Source organism: Zootoca vivipara, chromosome 4 (assembly GCF_963506605.1).
Source record: "Zootoca vivipara chromosome 4, rZooViv1.1, whole genome shotgun sequence".
In the NCBI taxonomy this organism is placed as follows: Eukaryota; Metazoa; Chordata; class Lepidosauria; order Squamata; family Lacertidae; genus Zootoca; species Zootoca vivipara.
In genome coordinates, this window is record NC_083279.1 from 40,231,502 (window position 1) to 40,258,432 (window position 26,931).

Here is a 26,931-nt window from a genome sequence, read left to right on the forward strand (position 1 = left end):
TGCAAAGGGTGCCGGACTAGATGGAACTCCTTTCCAAATTCAAATTAAGCCTTAACTTCAATTATTGAATTGCAAGCTATGCACACAATGTTTTTGAAAGAGACAGTACAGAGCAAATGTGAAAAAGCCAGTGCTTTTTTATTTAAAAAAATGTTTAGGGGTACTCTCATTTTTCTATTCATATTGAAATACTGCCCTCAATGAGGCCAAACTTAAAGATTCACATAATGTTTAGGAGTGTGCATACCCCTGCGTCCCCCAGGAAAAAAAGCACTGGAAAAAGCTATCACATTTACTTAAACTTTGGGGGTGTATTTTTAAGTTAAATGAGTTACAAAAACTGCACAATCCAAACATTCATATTTTTACAAACCAAATGCATAATTTAAACACTAAAATACAGTGTCAAGTATCTTTATTCTCAGATGCAGGACATCCAGTAATGTGATGGGTATCTCAATATATCCATAGTAGAAGCATGGTTATGCTTCACACATCCACAAGGGTGAGTTGCATTCTCAGTTTTGAATAGCCCAAAACTTCAAAATGCAACTGGCATAGAGAAACTTCTATGAAAAGAAGAAAAAACAAAATGGTAAAGCTCCAAAAGGAATCTTGGGCTTCAGTGATGCACAGTTTAAAAACACAATTTGGAACACCATCTTTGCCAAATCATTTTCAATGTGAGTGTAGATTACCAGACGTGATATGAAGCAATCTGGAATATATTTTTGTAGCTTCTAAGAACAAGATTATGTCAATCAAGCGTATGATTTTTTTTATTATAGGATATAATACATTATTCATTAAAACATTTCCATATCTGGTAGGAGTTTATCAAAGGCTGAAATCAAGAGAAGTTCTACTGTGATAGGCAGGGTAATGGTCTTCATGGACCTGGTGTGCCCTTGACACACCATGTAACTGCTTAACCCTTTTCAATTAATGTGCAGGAGCTTTGGCTGCTTTTATCAGACTGAAGTCAGTGGTAGAAAACATTTAAGTATAAGCATATAAATTTAAATGGTATACTGATCACCACCTCTGAGTAACGAAGAATGCAAAAGTTGTTCAGCAGCAGAATTCCACACTGCATTTCCTTCACGCTCTACCTTTCACTTTGCAAATTACCACTGTGGTGGCCATATATATATATATATATATATATATATATATATATATATATATATATATATACATACATACACCGGTAGTTTGTCTTTTTGCATTAAAAATACATAAAATACCAATATGAAATACAAAAAGCAATCTAAAAACTATGTATAAATAAACAATAAATGGATAGAAAAGTGTTTTAGAGTATTTCTGCATTCATGATCATCATACTGTTTTTAATGGCAGAAATGATATTTTCCTCCTGTGGAAAAGCAATATGCTTAAAGTTTCCAAGGCGATCTCCTTCCAAAGGTGGCACTCTGCTAGGGTGCTATGTTTTCTTTCATGGCGGAATCAAAGTGCCGCTTCCCATCCAAATACAGCATGGATTCTGAAAGACAAGAAAAAGCAACCAAGTCATCTATACAGATACTTCTCAAACTTCCTAAGATTCGAGTCAATTTTTCACACTTTTTCCTTGCACACTGTGGGTTCTCGCTTTTTAGCCTGCCTGTTTCCAAAGTTGGAATAAAAGTTTTACTGTCTTCATTGAGAACACTTTCATCCTTTCATTTAGGTTAGTTCACACAGCACAGACTGAAGGAGTGAACTGATTAATACTTTAAAATAAAAAATGGATAGGAACTGTGGACCGACCTAAATTCACACAGAGTTTGAACTATGTTAGTACAGAAAACAGACTGCACAAATTACCGTATTGGCCTGAATATTAGCCTCGCTTTTTTCCCCAAATTCCAACCGTGAAAAGTTAATGTGCAGCTTAAATTCGCGACCTGACAAAAATTGGCTTCTACGATATTGCTGCTGAAACAGACATACGGTAAAATGGAACGGGTGTGAGTGCCTGTGGAATTTTAAGGGAGCGGCTTATATTCGGGCCAATACGGTGCTATACAATTCTCTGGGCTACCTAAATGAACTCAGAAGGAGAGGCGATGGAGAGGAAAAGAGGTACGGGGGTGGGGATGGAGGACAACAAGAACAGGAAGTAATACATCCTGGGCCCATTATCCTATAATCAGTGGCAGAGCAACATGTTCCGGCACCTGGAGCGGCGAACAGGTGGGGGGCGTGGCTGGTACTCATCACAGAGGTCATGGCACACATTGCAGAGGGGGCACATGGTGAGCGTCCCAGGGTGCGCAGCAAGCGTCCCAGGAGGCAGGTGGCCACAATGGCACCCCACCATGGCACCCAGGGCAGGCCGCTCCCCCTGCCCCAACCTTTGTCTGCCAGTACCTATAATACCATTACTTTCACACTGCATAATGCAATATCATGCACTGTGAAGCTTCCAAAATAGGTACTCACCGCCATATGTTCTGGGAACAATACTTGGTATCTCATTTTCTAACATAAATGTGAAATGGAAGACATTGGTTGTATGGTGCACTCTGGTAGCTGGATCATACACCTCACTGTGTACTCGAACCTGGGCATTATTATTTTCAGTATAGCATACCTTTAAAACAAAGAAAGAGCTGCTATGGGCCTCCATATTCAGAACTGAAGAAGGAAGACACAACCTTTTAATATTTGAAAAGGAAAGCCAGTGTTTCTCTGACTTGTTATTTCTCACTTTCAGGGACAGCCAAATGATTTATACCAGTATGAGCTATTAAAATTGTTTCAGTAAAACAAATCCATTACCTGGGCAGAAAGTAATAACAAAGATCCAATTTCAACTGGTTTTTGAAACATGATATCATCTACAGCTACCACATAAGGCCGGGAGTTTCTGGAGCGGAGGAAAATAATACATTTTAAAAAGGGAAACGTGGGGAACATCGCGTTGTAAGTAACATTTAAACATTGCACCGATTTGAGGATGCAAGAGGAGAAAGGCGCTCTTCCCACTCATAGCCCGGGAGGAGGAAGTCTGGAGGGAGAACCAAGTGAACCCCTGCCTTCTTCCCCTACCCCCACCCTCCTCAAAGACTCGCCGGGCTTTAAGTCCTGCAAATATTACCATCCTGCGACTTACCCATAGCTGTAGGCACAAGCCCATCCAAGTTCATATGCCTTCCTCATGAGAAATCCCCCAAAGATTCTATTGAAAATGTTGCGTTCCTACAGTCAAAAATATTCAGTGGTGAATGATGCACCCTTACAGAAAATGTTGCCTTAAAACGTGTATTTATTTCTGGTTCTCCATCAAGGTAGCCATAAAACAAGTAATTAGCAGTTTGTGCTATTGGCAACATAACAAAAAGCACAAAATGCGTAATTTGTGGATAAAATACAATATACTGTGAATCACTGAATCATATGATTTGTAGAGGTGGAAGGGACTTCCAAGAGTCATTTAGTCCAACCAACTGCAATGAAGGATAGTGAGAACTACCAACTTTTTGTGCCAGTCCAATTGTGCTGCTGATAGAAGAATTTTTGTCCAGTGACAACAGGGAGATTTGGACTGCAAACACAGAATACATTTAAAGCAAATGCAAACGACATTCCTCACCCCCAAAGGATGCTGAGGACTGATAATTTTAACTCTGTGAGGTGAGGGGTAAAATGCAGCTCCCATTATTCTTTGTACTTTAAATGTATAGTACATATGCAGCTTTGGTGATAAAAGCATTTTGGATCAAGTGAGAAATGCAAATAAATTATTAAAACGAGTGAGGAAGAGAAGAGAGCAATGGAATTATATCATCAATATAGCTATCAATACACTCAAAACCCAATGAATGAATCCCAAGCCGGAATTAAGATTGCCGGAAGAAATATCAACAACCTCAGATATGCAGATGACACAACCTTGATGGCAGAAAGTGAGGAGGAATTAAAGAACCTTTTAATGAGGGTGAAAGAGGAGAGCGCAAAATGTGGTCTGAAGCTCAACATCAAAAAAACCAAGATCATGGCCACTGGTCCAATCACCTCCTGGCAAATAGAAGGGGAAGAAATGGAGGCAGTGAGAGATTTTACTTTCCTGGGCTCCTTGATCACTGCAGATGGTGACAGCAGTCACGAAATTAAAAGACGCCTGCTTCTTGGGAGAAAAGCAATGACAAACCTAGACAGCATCTTAAAAAGCAGAGACATCACCTTGCCTACAAAGGTCCGTATAGTTAAAGCTATGGTTTTCCCAGTAGTGATGTATGGAAGTGAGAGCTGGACCATAAAGAAGGCTGATCGCCGAAGAATTGATGCTTTTGAATTATGGTGCTGGAGGAGACTCTTGAGAGTCCCATGGACTGCAAGAAGATCAAACCTATCCATTCTTAAGGAAACCAGCCCTGAGTGCTCACTGGAAGGACAGATCGTGAAGCTGAGGCTCCAATACTTTGGCCACCTCATGAGAAGAGAAGAATCCTTGGAAAAGACCCTGATGTTGGGAAAGATTGAGGGCACTAGGAGAAGGGGACGACAGAGGACAAGATGGTTGGACAGTGTTCTCGAAGCTACGAACATGAGTTTGACCAAACTGCGGGAGGCAGTGGAAGACAGGAGTGCCTGGCATAGTCCATGGGGTCACGAAGAGTCGGACATGACTAAACGACTCAACAACAACACTCAAAACACATGTCAACATGCAAGAGGTATTTTACATATTCCTCAGCAATTTTGATCAAGCTTTACTTTGTGATTGTAACCAATTGGTGGGTACAGGAAGAGGAACAGGCACAAGACTGCAATATATACTGAGCAGCTGGTCCCTTTTGCTAAAAACACATCGGCCAAGATCTGAACCTAGTCAGTAGGTTGTTGCATGCTCTTTCATGGCCATAATACACAATGACACGGAGGTGGAGTGCCTGGAGGAGGGCAGGGATGAAAAATGGATTTCCTAAATATGTCAACGGATATGCTAACATTTACTGCAAAGCTGCTCAGCATCTCTGGCAAACAGACTGCTAGCAGCCATGAACCAATAATGTCCACATGATATGCTTAGGGGGACCCTCCTCCACAGTGGGAAAGAGCTTCAGAATAATACAGATAGGAAGCCTTCTTGTAATGCTACAATTAAAAATTAAGCTGACCTTTGAAGGGAACTCACAACCAATTGTGGGACTACGAAAATCTATCAAGACTACTTTCTTACATGGATAGATACCTTCAGAATGAAAAAATATATACATCGCAATTTCTATCATATAACCGAAGCACCATCCAATATCACAGCTTGGAAAGGGAGTCAAACATCTATTTATCAAGAGCAGACCAAAACCCACCCCTAACACATTTGTGCTATAGCTCTGCAAATACCTGAGGGTGGCAGATTTCCAGACCCTTCAGTTTTGCATCTTCCATCCACACTGCGGTGGGTGGCAGCAGCCGACTCCGAAAACTCACCGTCCTGTGAAAGAGAAGGAGAGTTTAGATGCTGTCTCAGCCCAATGTTACGAAGCAAAACCCCTGCTTAACCTCCACCTGGGGTTGTCTGAATGTCACTCCCCCCATGTCTCCCACATAGTGAGACAACAAACAGGCCTTAGGTTCACATACATCGTGGTGGAGTGGTGCAGGGGAAACGATCTATTCCTTAATCTAAAGAAAACAAAAGAGATAATTGCGGATTTCAGGAAATGCAAATTGAATATTCAACCACTTAATATCGAGGGGAAGTGTGCGGAACAGGTCTCGGTGTTTCGATTTCTGGGAATGGAGTTGAGAGATGACCTCACATGGGGAGCGAATAGCAAAGATATGATGAAGAGAGCAAAGCAGAGGCTATACTTTCTGAGACTCCTCCGGAAAAACAATCTCTCAAAGGACCTGCTGAGGGCATTTTACCATTGTACTGTAGAAAGTGTATTAACCTATGGTTTGTGTGTGTAGTTTGGGAGTTGCACGGTTGGGAAAAGAACAGCGCTGTCCAGGGTCGTAAAGACTGCGGAGAGGATAACTGGGTGCACTCTTCCCACTTTGGATCAAATCTATGCCTCCAGGTGCTATAAGAAAGCTGCAGATATTTTGCAGGACAGTGAGCACCCCGGAAATGATAGAAGAAGGTACAGGGTCATAAAGACCAGGACTAGCTGCCTGAGAAATAGCTTCTATACAAGAGCGATTTTGGTTTTGAATGCAGCGAAAGGCAGTCTGTGAGGGAGGGTCTGTATTCAGTCATGGGGCATCAGAGTTTTAGGGGGTAAATCAGGAGGGGTATTAGTGTGGGTTTTTTAGGAGGTAATTATGCTGATGGTTGTGTAAGTTTGATGTAGATGTTCAATTTCGTTGTTCTGCATGGGACAATGTCAATAAAGATTATCGTATCGTATCGTCATTGCACTGTGACACACATAGTGAATGCCCCAACCAGGATGTGTGTAATAGATGTAGTTAAATGTGCTGCACTTGGAATGAAGAGGCCTGGATTCAAATATCCACTCAGCCATAAAGTACACTGACCTTTGTTTCTGGGGGGAATCGCCATCCACTCATTGCAACATAGCCTATGTATCCACTCCTGTGTTTTTTTAAGACCCATTTTGTGGTCAGTTTTTCGCAATAAAGAAATCCAGTTGCACCTCTAGCAAAAAGGCAAAGCTGATTTGAGCTTTCCAGGACTTTCAAATAAAGCACTCCCTTTTTAAAGGTTCAGATAATTTTATGGCTTCCCATCAATCCCAGGGTTTTTTGGGGGGGGGGGGAATCAGTGTGTCATTTCCCCTTGAATAGCTTCTGTGTGAGTTACCTCAGGTCAGCTTTTGTCACCTTGATGGGGAGCCAGGAGGATACCTCTTAGAGCCAATGTGGTGCAAGAGTTAGAATGCCAGCCTAGGATTCAGGGAGAACCAGGTTCAAATCCCCACGTAGCCATGAAACTCACTGGAAGCCTCAGGTCAGCCATACCTCTCAGCCTAATGTACTTCACAGGGTTAACTTCTCAGTCTAACTCAGTTTTTTTCTCTGGGCCACACTTTCAGAATAAAAATTTGCTTGTGGCACACCAAATTTTTTATTGATATGAAATACATTGGAAAACAAAAAGAAAACAACTCCTAGCAGTGCTTAATTTATAACACAGAAGACGGCTGCTTTATAATATGATCATGGGGCATCCAGAAAGTATAAAACAATGCAGCTACATAAGAACACGAATCATTCCCAAAATATAATACTGACTGTCCTTGAATCTTCCTGCCATACTTGCAATCCTCTCCTGCCAGACCCTTTGAGAACCACTGTTCTAACTTATTTGAGAGCGGCTAGGGAGAATAATTTTGGACATTCTTGCATATGCTGCCCACCCAGAGAAACACAAGGGTAATAAAAATAACCTTCACCAATGTCTCCTGACTGTTGATAATGACACTGCCTCCTCTAGCAGTTTCGGTATCCAGGGTTAGAGGAGAACCTAAGGTTTTTTAGATTTTGTTTTTTAATAGGGCCGTAAATATATGGTATACCTCTCTGGGTTCCCAACTGCAAATAAATAAATGCAAGATCTCCCGGCCTGGGCATTCACTTCTGCACAAGGAAGGCAAAAGAAGGGGAAACAACCATAGCTGCCAAGTATCCCGTATCCGCCGGGAAAACCCCTTTTTTCTCACCGTTTCCCGGCGGTCTCCCGTTTGGCAGAGAATCCCGGCATTGTCCCTTAAATTCGATTCTTCCTGGCGGCCATTTTTCTGGTGCCGCTTTGCCCTTCTATGGGCACCAGAAAATGGCGGCGCCGGCAGTCGCTTCCGCGCATGACCGGAAGTTGCGTGACGCGACTTCCGGTGGCGCTTCGCCCTTCTAAGGGCATCAGAAAATGGCGGCGCCGGCGCCGGAAGTCGCTTTTACGTGTTTCCGGTCATGCGCGGAAGCGACTTCCGGCGCTGGCGCCGCCATTTTCTGGTGCCCATAGAAGGGCGAAGCGCCACCGGAAGTTGCGTCACGCAACTTCCGGTCGTGCGCGCGCTGCCGATCCCGGATCTTTACGATCCGGACTTGGCAGCTATGGGAAACAACATCTGAGCAGCCCTTTTTTCAATGCCTGAAATAGGTACATGCTGAGAAATGATAGAACAACAAGTTGCCACCTTTAAGAAAATTCAGACCCAAACAGAAGTAAAGTTTGTAAAAGCCTTCATTGCCCCGCCACCTACCTTGAGTCCAGTGTATTAAGAAATATGTCATGTACAATGTTTCTTTCCTCTGCAGTGGGAGCCATTTTTAGCAAGGAAGCCCTACTGGAATCAACTCTTCTGGTCTTGTTTGCTAACCAAGTAAATGAAAATGAGCAGAAAATAACTTGGTGGAAATAAGTTTCCAAGAGCTGTATCCAACCCCCTCGTTTCAAAACTAATAATGACACATTGGGTCAGCAAAGGAAATTGATCAGTGGTAGGTTTGGGGCAGGCAAAAGAAAATATTTCTTCAGCCAATGCATAATTCACCTGCGGAAGTGGCCAGCATAGCATAATGATGGCCACTGGCTTCCATGGCTCTAAAAGGATATTTAAGGAAGTGAAATGGAGTGGACAGGCTTGTTACAAGCCAATGGGGATAATTAAATTCCTTCTCCTGTTATCTGTTAATCATGTTGATCTTCCACGTATTCAATACTTATAAGTGCAGAGCTGGAGGGAGAACCCTGAAAATCCATCTTTAAATGCCCTTTATGAAATGGGAGAATGGACCATAACCAGAAATTCTTCACAACCCCAAGGAATGCATTACATACCTTCTCCTTCCTTAAAGATTTTTTCCTCTTCTGGACTTTCAAGAATCAGTGGATTCACAAATGCTGGCCTGTGAATACACAAAGCGCAAAAACAGTCAAAACAATATACTTTAAATGTGGCATGTATATGCCCACCTGAGTGTTTGAATGCAGCAGCGTTTGACTATCACCAGAGGCAGCTCACCAGGTGGGACAGAGCTATAGTGTTAGCTTCTCGGGAGAGGCATCACTGTCACTTACCAAGAGGGAGAGGAGGAGGCTATGCAGCACTTCCACCAGTTCACCGGCATAACCCTGATCTCTTTCCCCTTTTCAGTAAGCAGCAGTGGTGTCAGGAAGCTAGTGTCGCAGCTCTGCCCCCACTGGGCAAGCAGCTCTCTCCTCCTTTGTCCTCCCTTCAGCAAAAGACTCTACCATTTGTCACTGTACAATTATTCCCAATGGTCTACTGAAAGCCTTACCTTTTGTTTTCTGGATCACGGGCCACCATGACAAAAGTTGCATCTAATACAGGGCAATAGGCACCATCGTGAAACTAAAAGAAAACAATGGAAGGGAGATCATCTTTAGCAAACTAGTCTTGTTCCTGCTGATAATGCAATGAAGATCTTGATGTTCTGCCTTCCTAGTGGCTTGGCTTAAACACCACATTAAACTATAGCTAAATACAAGGTATGGTTTATTGGAAACTGGGGTACTGTGTTACTCTCTCTCTCTCTCCAGCTGCACCATCAGAAAACAGTGTTTGGCTTGTTGTTCCGCCCAAACCCAGGCTCATGGTTTCTTTCTCCCAAAACACACACAAGCAACAAGCCAAGAACAAACCTTAATTGCCAGCTAGGATTTGTCTGGAGAGAAACAAACCAAAAGCCCGGGTTGGGACATCGCAACTTGTCAGATTTCCTGGTGATTGACAAGTGCAAAAGCAGAGCAGAGAGAACTTTTCAGCAGCAGGTGCAAACCAGAGTTTGTTTTTAACTGTGGTTTAATGGCATATGTGAACCAGGCCCTTGTTTTAGAACTCTCAGGCACTCATAATGTGTATTACTTTTTATATGGAAAAATTACAACCTGAAGCATGTGCATCTTTACTTCCATTGATGTCCTTCCTACCCATGAAACATTCCCAACGAACTTGATATCACAGTCTGGACGAATATCCTGCTTCCATAACCCTAAAAGCAAACCAACAGGAGTCAGAGCATAGACACTAAAGATAAGTAACTGAAAACAAAAACTTAATTTCTCTACCTCAAGGAAGCTAACTTACCTCTGGTTATCTATTACAAGTCAGAAAAAGTGCCCATTTTAACCTTTAAAGCCCTTAATGGCTTGGGACCAGGATACCCAAAAGACTGCCCTTGCCCCCCTCCCCTTAAGATCCTTTTTGAAGGACTACTCTGGGTGCCACCAGCAAGAGAAGTGAGCTGGGTGGCTACTAGGGTAGGGTTACCAGACGTCCCTGCCCGGTTCCCGGGGACAGTCCCCAGATTTGCAAATCTGTCCCCGGGAAACGTGGCAGCGGCAGCCTCAGCAGCCCGGAGCTAGCCTGGTAACCCAGTTTGCTCTGGCTGGCTTCAGGAGCTGCTCGTTGCCGTGGTGCCCGCCATTTTTCCTCGCTGGAAGTCCCCATATGATGTGTCTTGTGCAGGAAAAATGGCGAGCGCCACGGCAGCGAGTGGCGAACAGCTCCTGAAGCCAGCCAGAGCCAACTGCGCTACCAGGCTGGCTCCGGGCTGCTGACTGCTGCTGCCACCGCCACTGCCAAAAGGGAACCGGGGACATCCGGCAGTACAGATCTCCTTCCCCTTCCCCCTTTGTTTTGACTGATCAGCGGAGGCTCGGGAGTTGTGAGCAGGCAGCCGTTGCCCAGTTTTTTAAAAACTCTGCGCATTTATGTTTCACAGGGTGCGAAAGAAGGGCTTTGCACCTTTATACAATAAGCCTTTTGTCTCACCATCCCCACTACTCATTCCTCATTGCTACTCAGCTTCAAAAAGGGGGGGGGTCCCTGGATTCGTTGAAGAAAATCTGGTAACCATATACTAGGAGAGGAGCCTTCTCAGACTCCAGCTGTGGAATGCTCCCTAGAGAGGTTTGCCAGGTACCTTCTTCATGTCAAGCAAGATGTAACAGGAAGTGCGCATTTGCCACAGAAAATGGCTGCAACACATTTTGCTGCCTTTCCTCTTGGGGCAGTATCTAACTGGGGAAATGTATGACCTGATATTTCAGCACTGCCCTGCTCCACATCACTGATTTAGTGTGGGGGAGAAACAGAGGGGGCGGAATTCATGACATAATGGACATAACAAGTTGTTAAAATGAAAGGAGGGACATGGAAACACAGGTGTTGTTCTGGAACCAAATGCACATTTGCTGTAACATCTGTCAGCCTGAAGAAAGTCTTATCCAAAAGAGGTGGAGCAGTTATCTCCTGCCCTTTCCCCCAACATTTATGTCAAAATGAAGCCTAGCTCTTTTTATCAAACACGGCGAACACTCCTAGTTCAGGCATTGAGTTTTTTAATAGATCAAACAACATCGTACCAATTTTATCCACCAGCGCTGTAACAATCGACAAAGGAGACATCTGACCAGCTTCGTGCTTTGTGTGTGTATAACAAATCAGAACTGTAGAGAAAGGATAAAAGAGACTGCATTATTTATTCTCTGAATTTATAGGTTTTTTTATGAAAGGGATTGCAGTAAAAAATTTACAATGTGGTATTTGTGTCATTCCAAGAATAACACCTTAAGAGCTCAAACAAACAAGGAACATGCATGAAAATGTCTCATTCACAAATATAATTAAAATGGGTTCATTCAATCAGTCATGTGAAGGGCTCCAGTAGATGCACTGTACCACCATAACACAAATCCTGGCTTGGGAAAATGTTTCAGAGATTTTGGCAGCCCTTGTTTCCGGATAGGCGTGCTTTGCATCACAGTCTGGCTGCCTTCTCTAAGGATCTGGGACTTCCAGATCTCAAAAACTCAAGGAACCATTATCTCTATTCACCACCCTTGCCATGGCAAGGGAAGATTTCCCATCTAGCTCCTGCAGGTTGAGGGCATTCATGAGCAGAACTCATATAGGTCACATTTGTCACTATTCACTATTTGAGCATTTACACAGGAACTGCATAAAAGAGGAAGCCCGAGTCACTCACACGCCTTTCTCTCGCATCCCAGTTCTGTGTAATATCTGACCCCAGAATTCTAATTACCCAAATTAATCTGACTACCAGATAAATGAAACTGCATGGCTGTTACATACCTCCTAAGCTATCAAGATCTTCAAGAATTCGGCCAAACCTACCAAGGTTAAAATGGTACATGGTGAGATTACTTTGCAAGATACTGGGGAGAATCCAACATAGTTCTATGGCGGTGTTTCAAAAAAAAGAAAAGAAAAAAAAGTACAATCTAAAGTTTAAAAATTTATCGTTAAACATCTCAATAGTTTGATCTTTTTCAAAATTCACATATAATAATTAGGAGAGCCAGGTTTGAAGGGGGGGGTTATAGGTCAAAATGGTACATAAGATAACAGTGCAAATGGTAAGGCACTAAGTAGGAAGATATTCATTCTATTTAAAAGGCAGCTGATCTTACCTGACCGAGTTGTGCACGTTCAGATATTTTTCTCTTATTTCAGGTTGACTTCCCAAAGGCAGGATAACTTCTATATAGCTGTCTCTCATTTTCCTAGGGGGCAGGTCAGCTTGTTTTTTTGCAAGGAGGGTATGTAAAGCTTTTCTTTCATTCATTGCTTGCACGTGGTCTCTGGAGGAAAACAAATCAGATGAATCCGGGTGGACACAGGTTGCAAAATATAATACAAGTTTACTAGAGTTACATAGCATAATGATTAAGATCAAGATCTTTGAGCTAGAAAATCACCAGTTCAAATCTTGGGTCCACCTTGAACATGGTTACAGCCTAAGGCAATCACTATCAGATTCAAATCATTTTTGTAATTTAGGGATACTAATAATTTACTTTCTCTGAAGGATTTTTTCAAAAAAGGATTACTAAGATAATGCATATAAACTATTAACATTTATGAGAAGTATCATCATCATCATCATTCCTGTAGGGGCAAAGACCCTCAGAGTTGCAAGACAGCTGGTTAAATCTCTGAAAGAGGACATTCCAATCAGGTCTGCTTTGTTTTGAAATGCAACTATCAAAAAAATCAAAGAAAGTTTTGCATGTGTCATACCTCCAATTGGTAGATGCTCCCACTATCTCCCTCAATCTATTTCGCACTGCAACACAACAAAGTGAGAAATATTTGATGCATTAACTGACCAAAAGGGTACTACTACCCTCCCAAGAAGCAGAAGAGTAAGCAAAGTCATGCAAAAGAGAAGATGAAAAGCAACAGTTGGCAAAGTTCATTCCTGCTATCCAGGGGATACACCAGGCATCCCCAAACTTCGGCCCTCCAGATGTTTTGGACTACAATTCCCATCATCCCTGACCACTGGTCCTGTTAGCTAGGGATCATGGGAGTTGTAGTCCCAAAACAGCTGGAGGGCCGCAGTTTGGGGATGCCTGGGACACACCATTATAACCAAGGAGACTATGACAGCTTTTACTTTTTTACAACCAAAAATACCCAACTGATCCTTGTGACTTTTTTGTGTGAAAGTCAAATTTGACCCAGCAAGACAGCCTGCAAATTCTAAAATGAATGTTTAAGTTACTCAGCCTACATTCATAAATTTCTGTATTCATGTGCTCTGATATTATAAAGGAAACCCAAGGACGGAACCAAGCTTCCATGTGCATAGGCAAAAAGATGCCGCTACATATCAGAATGCTCTTTGCCATTGAACAAACTGGATGATGACACTTTTGAGGCAGGCTGCGATATGGATCCCCATGCAGGGCCATTAGCAGTTGTGTGCTACCTCAGCTGGCTCAAGGCTAATACATCTAGTCATCAGAGCAAGTAAATCTAACAATCCAAAAGACCTGCACCCGTCAAATCAATTAAAATGGTTACATGTAAATTGGATGACTTAAGCAAACCCAATCATTTTGCTCTAATTAAGTCAGCTGAGCTCAAGCCACAGAGCCAGCAACATCCTTGGGAAAGGTTTTATGACACTAAATATCACTAGAATATTAATCATTTTGTATTTAATAATGTACAACCATGCCAGAAGAAACATCAAATATGTACTTGAAATTACTGGAGGTCCAGTGGACTTTTCTTAAAGTACAGGAGTCAGAGGACTCTTCTTCCAGGCCAACTATGCAGTCCACATAACCTATCATATGCACATGCAGTCCACATAACCTATCAGGGCAAATTTCAAAATTTGTGGTCCAGCCTTATTTTTCTAGCCACTCAAGACAGAATCCAGATTCTACTTGCTAATATCATATATATTCTAGAACAGGGATGCTTAGGTGTTTGTTGCACTGCAACTCCCATCGTTCCTGACCACTGGCCATGCTAGCAGGGATAATGGGAGTCAGAATTCAACAACATCTGAAGGTTCTACAGCACCTCTGCTCTAGACCTATTTTCATCCTATGAATAGTCAGATTGGTGTGCTTCATGTAAACATTTTGTAATTTAAAAAGTGGCCCTCAGTTTTCCAATCCATGATCTGAGACAGTAGCTTCACTTCATCTCATGGTAAGGCCAACACTGACTTCCATCCATAGGCTGTGTTTAGGGTATATCTGTACAGCAGTGGCCAATACTCCTGAAGGAATGTCCTTGGGAGCTGCAGGCATATTTCCTATGGATCAGTATCACCCCTTATTAGGAATCAGCCCATATAGAGTATTCTGCCATCAACCTGGTAGGACAAGCAGGGAAGCCATGTCAACCAGATGTTCCTTCTATGTCTGGACTGTAGGGCTCAGATGTTCCCTCCCCAAGTACATCCAGTCTTCAAAAAAAAAAAAAAAACCCACCATTATACACATGCTTGTATTTCTTTTGAGCTATAAAAGGACGTAACATTTCTTGTTAAACACTTTTCCTTTCTCAAGTGGTAGGAGATTCCAGAAGCAGCACAACAGGTTTTTGTTTCCTTTGCACAAGAGAGAATTGGAAACTGATGATCCTATTCAAGCAGAGCTTAGTGGAAACAAGCTGACCCTTAAAATGGGAAACACAATCACTAATCCTCCGGTTTCCACAGAGCTACTGTATAGAGTGGGCCCCTGTAGTTACTTCCATGCTGCTTCTCACAGCTAAACTCAAGCTCAAAAACCTCCCAGCATCTCTATGATTCTTCATTGTTCCCACATTCAAACAACAGCATTTCTTTGCTGCTCCACTGCCTAAATCCAAAAAAGGGAGATATTTCCAGCTATCAAGGAATATGACTTTTTTTCTTGACATCCCCAATAACACAATTAATTGCCCTGGTGTTGCTCATTTGCAGTAATTAGCCTGACAGTATCAAAACAACCCAATTTTCATATCGCAAAGTGGTGTTGCTCAACTATACAAGCTGTGTTGTTTGCTCTCCTTACCCTGTTTCTCCGAAAATAAAATGTAGCCATAAAATAAGCCATAGCAGGATTTTTAAGCATTCAAGGAATATAAGCCATACCCCAAAAATAAGCCATAGTGATAGGCAGTTTAACCTTGTAGGTTAAACTGTACCATACTTAATAATAATAAAAAATGCATCCCCTGAAAATAAGCCAGAGTGTGTTTTTTCAAGGAAAAATAAATATAAGACGGTGTCTTATTTTCGGAGAAACACGGTATCTTTCTGTGAGCTGATATGCTGCTGCTGACCACAACTCATTGACCCAAAGGGCCAGCTGGTTGTCCTTCAGAAAGCTATTTGCTCCTTGAGAGATGGGGATAATTCATCCTTAATCATGGATATTACACCACTGTAGAGGAGTGAAATTGCTTCCCTCCCCACACATCCGTTCTGCTTACGTCTGTCCAAATGTGAGGGAAAGACTGCCTGAAAGAAGAGTTACAAGCTGTATTACCCTCACATGCAAATATGGGAAAAGCAGCATTCCAAATTACTACAAATGAAGTATCTTAAGACAGTGCACAGGGAGGTGCCTTACAGAGTCACATCGCTGGTTAGTACTGCTTAGTACTGTCAACATTTGAGTGGCAGTGGCTTTCCAGGATTTCAGGCAAGAGTCCTTCCCAGTCCTACCTAGAGATGCCAGGGATTGAATCCAGAACATTTTGCATGCAAAGCAGATATGCTATCACTGAGCTACTGCCCTTTGTTCTGTCAAACTCTTATTAAGTGAAGCACATATAATTGGTTGGGTGTTGACTAGCAATGTCCCTATAGGCCCATCTGGTAAACTGGTTAAAGGAAATGGGGGAAAGAAGTCATTGGTCTGAAGTTTGAACATTAGGGGAAAGTGGGTAGCAACGGTATGAAGCTGAGTAAGGAAAACAAAACAAAAAAGTAGGACTGAGGCAAATCCTCACACAGGGACTAGGAATAGGAGGTTGCATGCATATGATTGGACCCATACTTATTTCAAAGTATTACAAACTGTCACACTTACCAACTTCTCTTTTTCTTATGTTGGTCTGTAAATGACACTTTGAACCATTGGAAGGACATGGACTTAAGAAAGCTTTGGAAAACTGGAGATCATGAGCCAGGGATTTAAGAGGAACAGCATGCTCACCAGTTATCTGAATACAGGGTTCTAGATTCAACATCAATCTATACAAGTCCCTGGGTACTTGTCTTCTGATTTATTGTAAACATAAATAACAGCATAAGATGCAGGCGTACAGAGATGATATTTTGATTAAAAAGACATGCTTTATTTGCTTAGCAGTGTGACCCCATTTAGTGCCACCAACAACGCTAACTTGCAACCGGTGCCAGAAAATATTAATGTGTATATTTCATTAACCATCCAATAAAGATAGAAGCAAGATAGAAGCAGATATATAGCCATATTAAAATGCATACAGGTTACCACAACACACCATTATTCACATGAATGGGTGAATGTCCTGTAAAGTAGAAAAAGCCATTTAGATTATCAGTGTCGTAAAACACAAGGCAAAAATTGCATTGTTTTCCTGGTCATTTTGGACTCAGTCACAAAATGTAGAAGTGTACCGTGTTTCTCATATTATAAGACACGTCTTATATTTATTTTTTCCTCAAAAAACACACTATGGCTTATTTTCAAGGGATGTCTTATGTTTTCCTCCTCCTCCTGCCGTGGCCGGCATTGCTGCTGCGCCTATCACTATGTCTTATTTTCGGGGTATGGCTTATATTCCTTGAATGCTTAAAAATCCTGCTATGGCTTAATTTATGGGTATGTCTTAAAATATGAGAAACAGGATATGCACAAGTGTGCTAACATATGATTTAATTCTGTTGTACTGATCATTTATTTCTGTGCTAAAGTTAAGATGTCCCTCTGTTTGTTTTCCAAATGCATAGCACTGCAGGGTACTGAATAGCTGTGTTTATCTTCATCCTCTATTCCACTTTTCTCATAACTATTATTATAGTTATGCCCCACAAAGCATAATAAAATCACAATGACTTTCAATAAGATTCCTAAAATCTAAATTAAAAAAGGGAACAAAACTGTGTATCATAGATAAAACTGAACAGAATGTCTCCCATGTGCTAGAATGGGGTATGGTAAGAGAGAAACTTTATTTCATCTGTGGTGGGTCTGCCTGCAAATGCAGACATTCTAGGCTGCAGTATACAGAATAACAACAGACGTGGTTAAACAACTACTTAATTCAAAACACGTGTTTGCACTTTTATCTATTATGGATCGCATAATAAAGTGTTACAAGGAACTGGTGTTGATGATGCAGGTCACTGCCTGCATGGAACTAGCCAGCCACTGTAAATTGTGGGAAGGTAAAGAGGCTGGTTTGCTAGACTGTGTTAGACTTTGGTAATATGGCACCATGAGCTGGGACAAAATTTGGCACACAACCCTTATACCGGTAATAGATGGGTTTTGTTGTGATTGTGGTTGTGGTTGTTATTGTTATTATTTTGCGTCCCCTCAACTTGGTTCCCCACACTGCCCTAAGTCAAGCCCTGCTGAGGCACCCAACACTATTGAGACACCCCTCACCCATTGCAGGCATAGAGCAAGGCCATTTCATAAAAATATAGTTGTCACATGTAAATGTGGGTGTTGATGCAGAGAGGCCTCAATCACTGAGTATCATTCTGGAGGGTCCAGTTTTCTTCCACTAAGCAATTTGGTGCTGTGGAGTGATGTGCTTCTAATGACAACTCACTGTGTTTGTTGCTTTTACTTTCTGTTTACTGTTGGAAAAAGTTACGCTAACAACATATTTGTTTTGAAAATAGTTCCCACATAAATAGAAGCACAGTTACAGCTATTACTGCTATAAAGGTAAAGGGACCCCTGACCATTAGGTCCAGTTGTGACCGACTCTGGGGTTGTGGCGCTCATCTCGCATTATTGGCCGAGGGGGCCAGCGTGCAGCTTCCAGGTCATGTGGCCAGCATGACAAAGCCACTTCTGGCAAACCAGAGCAGCACACAGAAACGCTGTTTACCTTCCCGCTGTAGCGGTACCTATTTATCTACTTGCACTTTGATGTGCTTTTGAACTGCTAGGTGGGCAGGAGCTGGGACCGAGCAACGGGAGCTCACCCTGTCACGGGGATTCGAACCGCTGACCTTCTGATTGGCAGTCCCTAGGCTCAGTGGTTTAACCCACAGCGCCACCCATGTCCCATTACTGCTATAGATGCCACTAAACAAACAGATCAACCTTTCTGATTGCATTCTCACACCTGCCTGCATTACATTACCTTCCTCCATAGTCTGGGAAGCCTGGGAGCCACTGGTGGAGGAAGTCAGCATCCTGGCCAGGGCAGGACGGGCCTTGCTTAATGAAAACCATCTGCATCAAAGGAGAATGAATACTGTCAACAGTATGATATCAAAGGCAGCATTAAAGGTGCAATCCTATATTTGAGATCCATGAAATGAGAGCCAGAGGATATGGTAGAAGTCCCACCTGGCTGGAAGTATGCAAGCATCACTATCAGAACAGGTATGCTGGCTGAACAGCTAAAATGCAGGAAAGTTGTGAGCCACTGACAGCATTGCCACTGCTGGCCAAACAGGCACGAACATTTTTGCCTTGCAGAATCAAAGTCTGGATCCAGGAAGAATAAGGTATCACCACACTAAGAGGGCCACTGCAACAAGGAAGGGAGAAGTATACTTTTAGTCACTCTAGTTTCTCCCCACCCCATGAGGGAGGAGGCTGAAGCACCAACACTGGTTGAGCTGGCAAGACTCCCCTCCCCTTCTTTTTTACAACACCTATGGTGCATCCAGGTTGAGGAACTCTGTGCTCTGGCTGCTAACTGTTGCTCATTGCTTTGGGCTGTCCTCTGTATGCAGATCAAGGAGAAAGGCAGCCCTAACCAGGATGTGCCTGGCTGTTTCTCAGTGGGGTTTTTAATCTACTTGCTCCAAGTGGGTTCCTGGGAGGAGGCTGAAGCACCAACACTGGTTGAGCTGGCAAGACTCCCCTCCCCTTCTTTTTTACAACACCTATGGTGCATCCAGGTTGAGGAACTCTGTGCTCTGGCTGCTAACTGTTGCTCATTGCTTTGGGCTGTCCTCTGTATGCAGATCAAGGAGAAAGGCAGCCCTAACCAGGATGTGCCTGGCTGTTTCTCAGTGGGGTTTTTAATCTACTTGCTCCAAGTGGGTTCCTGTACAATTGCATGTTCCATGGCTGTTATGCAACAGGTGAAGGTTTTCCTAACTTGCATCTGAAACCAGAAGAGATATTGCGCCTGCTGTCCCTGCTATGTGTCATGCCACTGACCCTGCTGGGGTGACCAACTGTCTTTCCCTTTCATGATCTATCCCAACCTGGATAATATAGGCTTTGGTACATCTGTTGTTTCCTTTGTAGATAGGGGTACCTTTCCCACATCCTAGTACCATCTAGCTTTAGTTAGCCTCACAAGGGGTTTTTCATGGGACAGCAGGGAACTTGAATGGCAGTGGCCCCTCCTCTCTCAACAGGGTGCTCCTGCCAGGCACAAGCAAGGAGCACTGAAGCATGCTGAGATGTTACCTTGCAGGCTGGCCTGTCAGTGGTGGGAAGGCAAAAGCACAAACTGGCCAAGGCTATTGGCCCAAGCACACACACACCCCGTCCTGTGTGCCGTGGGGTACTTTATGAATACACAGTTGAGTGTAGTATAACTTTTAACTTTCATACTTCGCAAAACGCTGCATAAAAATATACAAAAATGGGTGGCAGAACTTCCACTCAACGACCCTGTCCAGAGTGACTCACTGGTGCCCAACCCATCCCCAAACTCGGCCCTCCAGATGTTTTCGGACTACAACTCCCATCATCCCTAGCTAACAGGACCAGTGGTCAGGGATGATTGGAATTGTAGTCCCAAAACATCTGGAGGGTTGAGTCTGCGGGTGCCTAGGTTGTCTTTAACGTCCGCGACCCTAGTCACATTTACGCAAGTGTAAGTTCCAGGGAAACCGGAGGACTTTACTTCCTAGTCAGCGTGACTCAAACTGCACCATGCACTGCCGTAACATGTCTTGCTGCTTCCTGCTGTCACAGGACGAGGCTAGTCCTCTGGAGCCCAGAGACCGTATGCCGTGTCTAGCGCTTGTCTCCCAGGAAAAGGAGGCCCCAAACAAGGCGGAGGTCCGACAGCAATGCCTGGCTCCTCCGGCCAGGTCTTCTCGTCCTGCCAGCATTTCTCCGACAAGGCGCAGGCCGAAGCGGGGATTCAGAGAAAGGGAAAGAAGGGGCGGGCCTCCGCTCTCCCTAAACTGTAGGCTCTGCCTGGCTTTCTATTAACCCGCCTGGAAGTGCCGCGCGCCTGCCTGTCCGGAGCCCTCTTCCCCGCCCCGCGCCTGTGCCGAGCCGGCTGGATGCAGACGCCGCCAGGAATTGCCTTACCTAGGGGACAACATTCTGTTCCTTGCACAGGCTGCAACCCGCCTTCCTCCGGCACTTGGGAAACCGCCTTGGCAGCCCTCTGACTCACTCTCCCAAGGCACGCAGCAGCCACGCCTGGAACAGGAACTCGGCCCCGCCGCCCGGACCGGCAAGCTCTTCGGAGGGTTTGCTGGTTTCTCCGGCAGACGCGCCCCTCTTCCCCGCAGTAGTTGCTCCCAAGGCCTATCTCCGCGCTTAAGCGTCGGGTTCGTCCATGACATTCGGAGGAGCCGCTCTCCCCCATACTGCTAGGCTTGATTCTCCGGTGTGCTTGCGAGTTCAGGGCCGTGCGGGGAGGGATTAATCATGGCACAAGTGGCGAGTTTGCAGCGCAAAGCCACTCAGTGGATACTTGCTCCCAAGTCAGTGTGTTTAGAGTGCCGGTATCTACTCCATAATGGGCTAGGTTCAAAATTAGGTTTTTTCTCACCCGTTCAACGGATGCATAAAAGCTGGAGTCGGGAGTCCAGTCCTTAAGACAGGCATAGGCAACCTTGGTTCTCCAGATGTTTTGGAACTACAACTCCCATGTCCCATGATCCCTAGCTAACAGGGCCAGTGGTCAGGGATCATGGGAGTTGTAGTTCCAAAAAATCTGGAGAGCCAAGGTTGCCTATGCCTGCCTTAAGAGAAGTCAATATGGTGACCTCCCATTGGACTCCAACTCCCATGAGCCCCATCCCAGCCAGCATGGTCAAGAGGTTCTGGGAGTTGGAAGTCCAGCAAGATCCAGAGGGCACCACATTGGTTACAGCATTGAGCTCCTTTTACTTATTTATTTCCCACTTTGTATATACAGTATACCACTTTTCACTCCAGTGTGACTTATCAAGCAAGTTTACATATAAAATGCAATACAATATAGTCAATAAAACCCAGTTCTTAAAACCAAATCAGAACAGCACTGGAGGAAGGATGCCTCCAAGGGTCCTTCAAACCCCAGCGGGTCTTGCTGTTAACCAGAAAATTGCTGATTTGAGCCCAGCCATTGATGACTGTACAGGATTCCTGCATTTGGGGGGGGGGGGTTGGACTAGATCACCCTTGGGATCACTTCCAACTCTATAATTCTATGATTCCAACACTGGAACACCAAAAATTGGCCCAGGAAACGTTCATCCCAGAACTTTATCTCAGAAAACGGGGGATGTTCACCATAGAGGTTTTGCCCCATTGCAGTGTTATTCCCAAGAGCTGTATGCCGCACATTCCAGACATAAATGGCAGCCATTTTGAAGCTGTGTACATTTACCTTGAAAACACCATTGAAACACATTCTTTCCTTCAAATAATTATGGTCATTGTAGTTTGCCCCTCAGAGAGCTTACCAGTCCCAATGGGCACCAGACAACAGTGGTGTCTTCCAAACCTCAAACCGCTTGGCAAAAAAGGGAATGTGGCCTACATATAGAGTCTTACTGAGAGATCAAGAAGGAAAATGGAAAGTAAAAGACTATGGTGAAAACAAAGAACATGTCTAGAGTTGGCTGCATTATAGACAATTAAACGAGATTTATAAGGAGGATAACAAAAAAGGATTTAGTTATACAATTTCTAGGTTCCAAAAGGAGGTTATAGAAGAAGATGTGAAGCTATTGAAAAAAGCATATAGTATTCTGTTAGAATGGGAAACTAAAGATGAGGTCAAATTGGTTATGATTAAATGAGCACAAGACATAGGACACAACATACAATTTGAGGACTGGGAAAAATTGTGGAAAGTTGATCTGAAATTTACAGACTGTATTCTCCTGAAGGAAGATTACATGAAAATGATGTATAGATGGTATATTACACCAGTAAAAATGTATGAAACCGGATCAAATGCATTTTGGAAATGTAAAGAAAAGAAGGTACTTTTTATCATATGTGGTGGGAATGGAGAGAAGTTAAAAATTTTGGGAGATGATATATAATGAACTGGGAAAAAATGTTTAAAATGACATTTGTTAAAAAACCAGAAGCATTTTTGTTAGGGATTTTAGGACAAGACCTGCTAAGGAAAACAGAATTTATGTATGCTACAACAGCGGCAATAGTTTTGTTAGCAGAAGGATGGAAGAATGAGGAAATCCCAACGAAAGAACAATGGCAAGAAAAATTGTTGAACTATGCGAAACTGGCAAAGTTAACATATAAACTACACGAGAAGGACAACAGTGACTATAAGGAAGAATGGGAACTTTTTACAAACTACCGGTATTTACAAAAGCAACAAAAGGACCTGGACTCATTGGCAGGTTTTGAATAAACATTCACAAATTTATTAGTAGAACATGGTGACAGATAATGCAATGATATGTACAATTTTATAACATGCAGAGAATAATATGTATAAACAAACCAGAAAGGGGAGCTGAGGGAAGTCTCCGGAGGGTAGGAGAGGGAGGGAGGGGAGAGAATAAAGGGGTGTGTGTAATTGGTTATATGTACTGTATTTGCAATTTGTTTTGTTCAAAAAAAGGAATTTTCTTTAATAAAAATTTATAAGAAAAAGTCATGCTGGCCACATGACCCAGAAGCTGTCTGCGGACAAACGCCGGCTCCCTCGGCCAGTAAAGCGAGATGAGCGCCGCAACCCCAGAGTCTTCTGTGACTGGACCAAATGGTCAGGGGTCCCTTTACCTTTTTAGGGATAAGTATCACGAAAGAATCCTGCCAACCTAGCAGTTCGAAAGCACATCAAAATGCAAGTAGATAAATAGGAACCGCTATAGCGGGAAGGTAAATGGCGTTTCCATGTGCTGCTCTGGTTTGCCAGAAGCGGCCTTGTTATGCTGGCCACATGACCTGGAAGCTATACGCTGGCTCCTTCGGCCAATAATGCAAGATGAGCGCGCAACCCCAGAGTCGGTCACGACTGGACCTAATGGTCAGGGGTCCCTTTACCTTTATCACGAAAGAAATGCTTCCTGTTACAAGCACATGTTTTCTGATACGGTGATTCATTTGTTTGCTATGAATTATAGTTGTGTGTTTTTTTCAGATAAACTATGAAGATAATGAGCTGGGCAGCATGTGAAATCATCCATGGCTGCAGCCTAGCTGTGGAATGTGGATTAAGCATTTTTATATCTTAATGCTCAACATTGGCCTAATACGACCCTTCTCCCCACCCACACCCCAAGTTTTCAAGTGCAGCTGTGCTGGTTTATTTGAGTTATGTGCATACAGTTTTTATAGCATGCTATTCACGAGCGCATCCACATGTATTTCAACGTTAGCAGAAATTCCTTCAACGTGCCAGTTTTAGTGGCGACTGCCCTCATGTTGAATGGCAGTGGTCCCTTAATTGTTTGCTCACTCAGGACTGCGAGGAGGAATGGTGTCTCGGGGTTCACAGATCAAATGGGTGTTGCTGTGAAGGGCGATGAGGCAGTCATTTGCAAGGAGGGGGCAGGAAGGAAGAGATAAGGAAGAAGCAGGACAAGGCATGTTCAGTGGCTAACTCACAGGGACTGGTCTGTCAGGCAAAACAGGGTGAGTTGATGGTCACACAGTTTTCCAGAGGAAGGCCAAAAGGACTGGTTAGCGCCTGTACAGAAGCCAAGCAAATAGTGCATACAGTACTTCTCTTAACTCGTCCCTCTGCATGTAAAACATGGGCTATTCCACACCCCTGGCAGGTCTTGTTCACCCTGTACTCCTGCATCCATGACTGGGGTTTTAGGGTTGGCAGGAGAGAAATACCTCACAATCACAATGTGCCTGATAATTCTCTGCTGTGCAGCTGAATGTTTAGGAAGTGCTTTGTAGTGTTTCCAGTGTTTTAAGGCCCCATCTGCACCGTAGATTTCAGTCAGTATCATACCACTTTAAACAGTTGTGGCTTCCCCCCCAAAGAATCCTGGGAAGTATAGTTTGTTAAAGGTGCAGAGAGTTGTTCGGAGATCCCTATTTCCCTCACAGAGCTACAATTCGCAGTTTCCTGGGAAGAGGAATTGATTCTTAAACCACTCTGGCAATCAAATGTATTTGTAATACACAGAATGGGTTTGTTGCTCTAATGGAATTGCAAAGGGATGGTTATAAAGTCCTGAGTTACTGCCATCACTTGAGTTATATAACTGTTATATATACTGTAATACATTTCCCCTGTGTGTGTGTGCACGTGTGTGTGTATATATACAGTATATACAGTACATACATACATATATATATATATATATACATAGTTACAATGAGGTGGCTTTTTCTTTCTTGCTATACATGCAAAAGGCGAAATGAGGCCATATTTGCCACCACCTCCTTAGTGGGGCTCAAGCCATAGCTGCCAAGTTTTCCCTTTTCTCGCGAGGAAGCCTATTCAGCATAAAAGAAAATCCCTTAAAAAAAGGGATAACTTGGCAGCTATGGCTCAAGCTCATGTCTCCTGCTCTCCCTGCTTTGTATTGTGTTGGCTCTCCTTCCTCCCCTTTGAGGCTATATGCACACTAGCAACTTAAAACACAGCACGGTTGTGTCCCACACTCCGTTTTTGAAGCTGGCATCTGTGCATATGCAGTGGCTGTCTCAAACATACACATCTCAGCTTAATTGTGACCGGAACATGTTGGCTTACCTTTTCAAATCAAGTGGAGAGAATGCATGAAACGGCAGTATTTGAAAAGCAACTATAGGATAGATATGGATTGTGGCTGAAGTCATGTGTATTTAAAAATAAAATTTAAAAAAAATTAATTTTTTTGGGGGGGGGAAATCTAGCTGAAGCTAGACTAAATGGTAACGTGTACATGGCCGCAGTGTGTTGCACTCAGAAAAGAGTGCTCAGGAAAAGCTTTAATGAAACTGAATCCTTGAATGAGAGGTGTCTGGATACTGGCCACACTGGAAATGACGCCACTGCGGCTGATGGAATGGGAACAGTGTGGCATTGTGTGTATTGTGTTCCCATTGGTGCAGGTGTATGTGCAGGGGCCACGTGCTCAGTTTTTTCAGTTGCTTGCCTCTGTATATGGGTGGCAGATGGGTGTGGTTGCCAGCATTGTCCCCAGTTAATGGGCTGTAGAGTTTTTTCCCAGGGTACTGGGGAAAATGTCTGCTTTTTTAATGCTGTTTTTTGATTTTCTGTGCTGTGTGTTTTCTCCTCCCCTTCTGGGCGAAGCATGCATAGGATGTGGCAGTTCTATTTCTTTTTCTCTTCCCTTCCACACATGTAATTAGAAACATACAAGGTCATTTTTACTGCTCTCTTTATAAATTGTGTTCTTTTACCTATCAGGATGATCAACCTATGGCCCTCCAGATTTTGTTGAACCACCACTCCAAAGACCTCAAACCACCGGTCACGCTGGCTGGGGCTGATGTGAGTTTAAAATCACACAAAAAACCAAAAAAACTCAACAAATTTGCAGGGGTTAGGAATTTTACTTTTTGAAATATGGCAACCCTATTTCCCAGACCATACATATGTGGGAGAGGCTAACTATAGTTAATACAATCCAGATGGTGACTGCATCACTTGCCATAATTTCCATCTGATTTATTTGTTTATAAACTTGTAAAAAGTCCCAGAGGCCCCACATCTCTGCATCTGCCTAAAAACAAAACTAAATGGCCAAGCTGCTTGTACATTTATTAGAAAGAAGATTATAACACAGATTCCTCTCTGTTTGTCTCCTTAAAGCAAGGAGTTCGATGGAACAAGTCTTGAGAGCAGATGGTGTTCAACCTGTTATAACAAAGTTAAAATTTCACAAGCCTTGCGTGCAGAAGATCCAGAGTTCTGTTCCTGGCACCTCCAGGCAGGGTTGGGAAAGACTCCAGACAAAATCCATGGAAAGCTACTGCCAGTCAGCATTGACAATACTGAGGTAGGCGGACCAATCACATAAGGTGGTTTCTGGAGTTATTGTGAAATTGTTACCCCAAAGCTACTCAATTGTGGCATTCCTTTTTGAGCAGGGCTAAGAGCAACCGGTGAGACAATTCAGACTGGGGACTTGGCATAAATTTCTTTGCTCCCATCGCTTTCCCCAGCACCAACTTCCTTGATCAAATTGTGGCCCTGCCTTCTCTGGCAGCGACTTTGAAGTAAAGGCTAAAACAATGAGAGATACTTACCTTTAGCAGGGTCAGAGCTGGGCGGAGGGGCTAGCTGGTCTTCCGTCCGTCCCCAAGCCTCCAGAGGGTCGCCATTGAGGCTCCCTTGCCTGCCTAAGTACATGTGTATG

General features: G+C 43.4%; 1 protein-coding gene across 5 annotated transcripts; it reads right to left on the reverse strand.

Annotated features, from left to right (window-relative positions):
• Positions 1-398: 398 nt before the first annotated feature.
• On the reverse strand, positions 399-26,882 carry ACOT9 (acyl-CoA thioesterase 9). Of its 5 annotated transcripts, XM_035115181.2 has the most exons (17): positions 20,720-20,841; positions 18,782-18,965; positions 18,573-18,664; positions 16,731-16,757; positions 12,990-13,035; positions 12,380-12,550; positions 12,042-12,079; positions 11,312-11,395; positions 9,833-9,936; positions 9,223-9,296; positions 8,762-8,829; positions 8,184-8,295; positions 5,356-5,446; positions 3,122-3,207; positions 2,788-2,875; positions 2,449-2,599; positions 399-1,507 (listed from the first exon to the last, which is right to left on the reverse strand). In XM_035115181.2, the coding sequence occupies exons 3-17, from the start codon at positions 18,622-18,624 to the stop codon at positions 1,440-1,442; spliced, it is 1,260 nt and encodes a 419-aa protein (XP_034971072.1). In that variant the 5' UTR covers positions 18,625-18,664; positions 18,782-18,965; positions 20,720-20,841; the 3' UTR covers positions 399-1,439. The 5 variants fall into 5 exon arrangements, with proteins under 5 accessions (XP_034971072.1, XP_034971073.1, XP_034971067.1 ...); XM_035115182.2 differs by lacking the exons at positions 18,782-18,965; positions 20,720-20,841 and adding an exon at positions 26,822-26,882; XM_035115176.2 differs by lacking the exon at positions 18,782-18,965 and having other exon boundaries at positions 20,720-21,227.
• Positions 26,883-26,931: the final 49 nt, after the last annotated feature.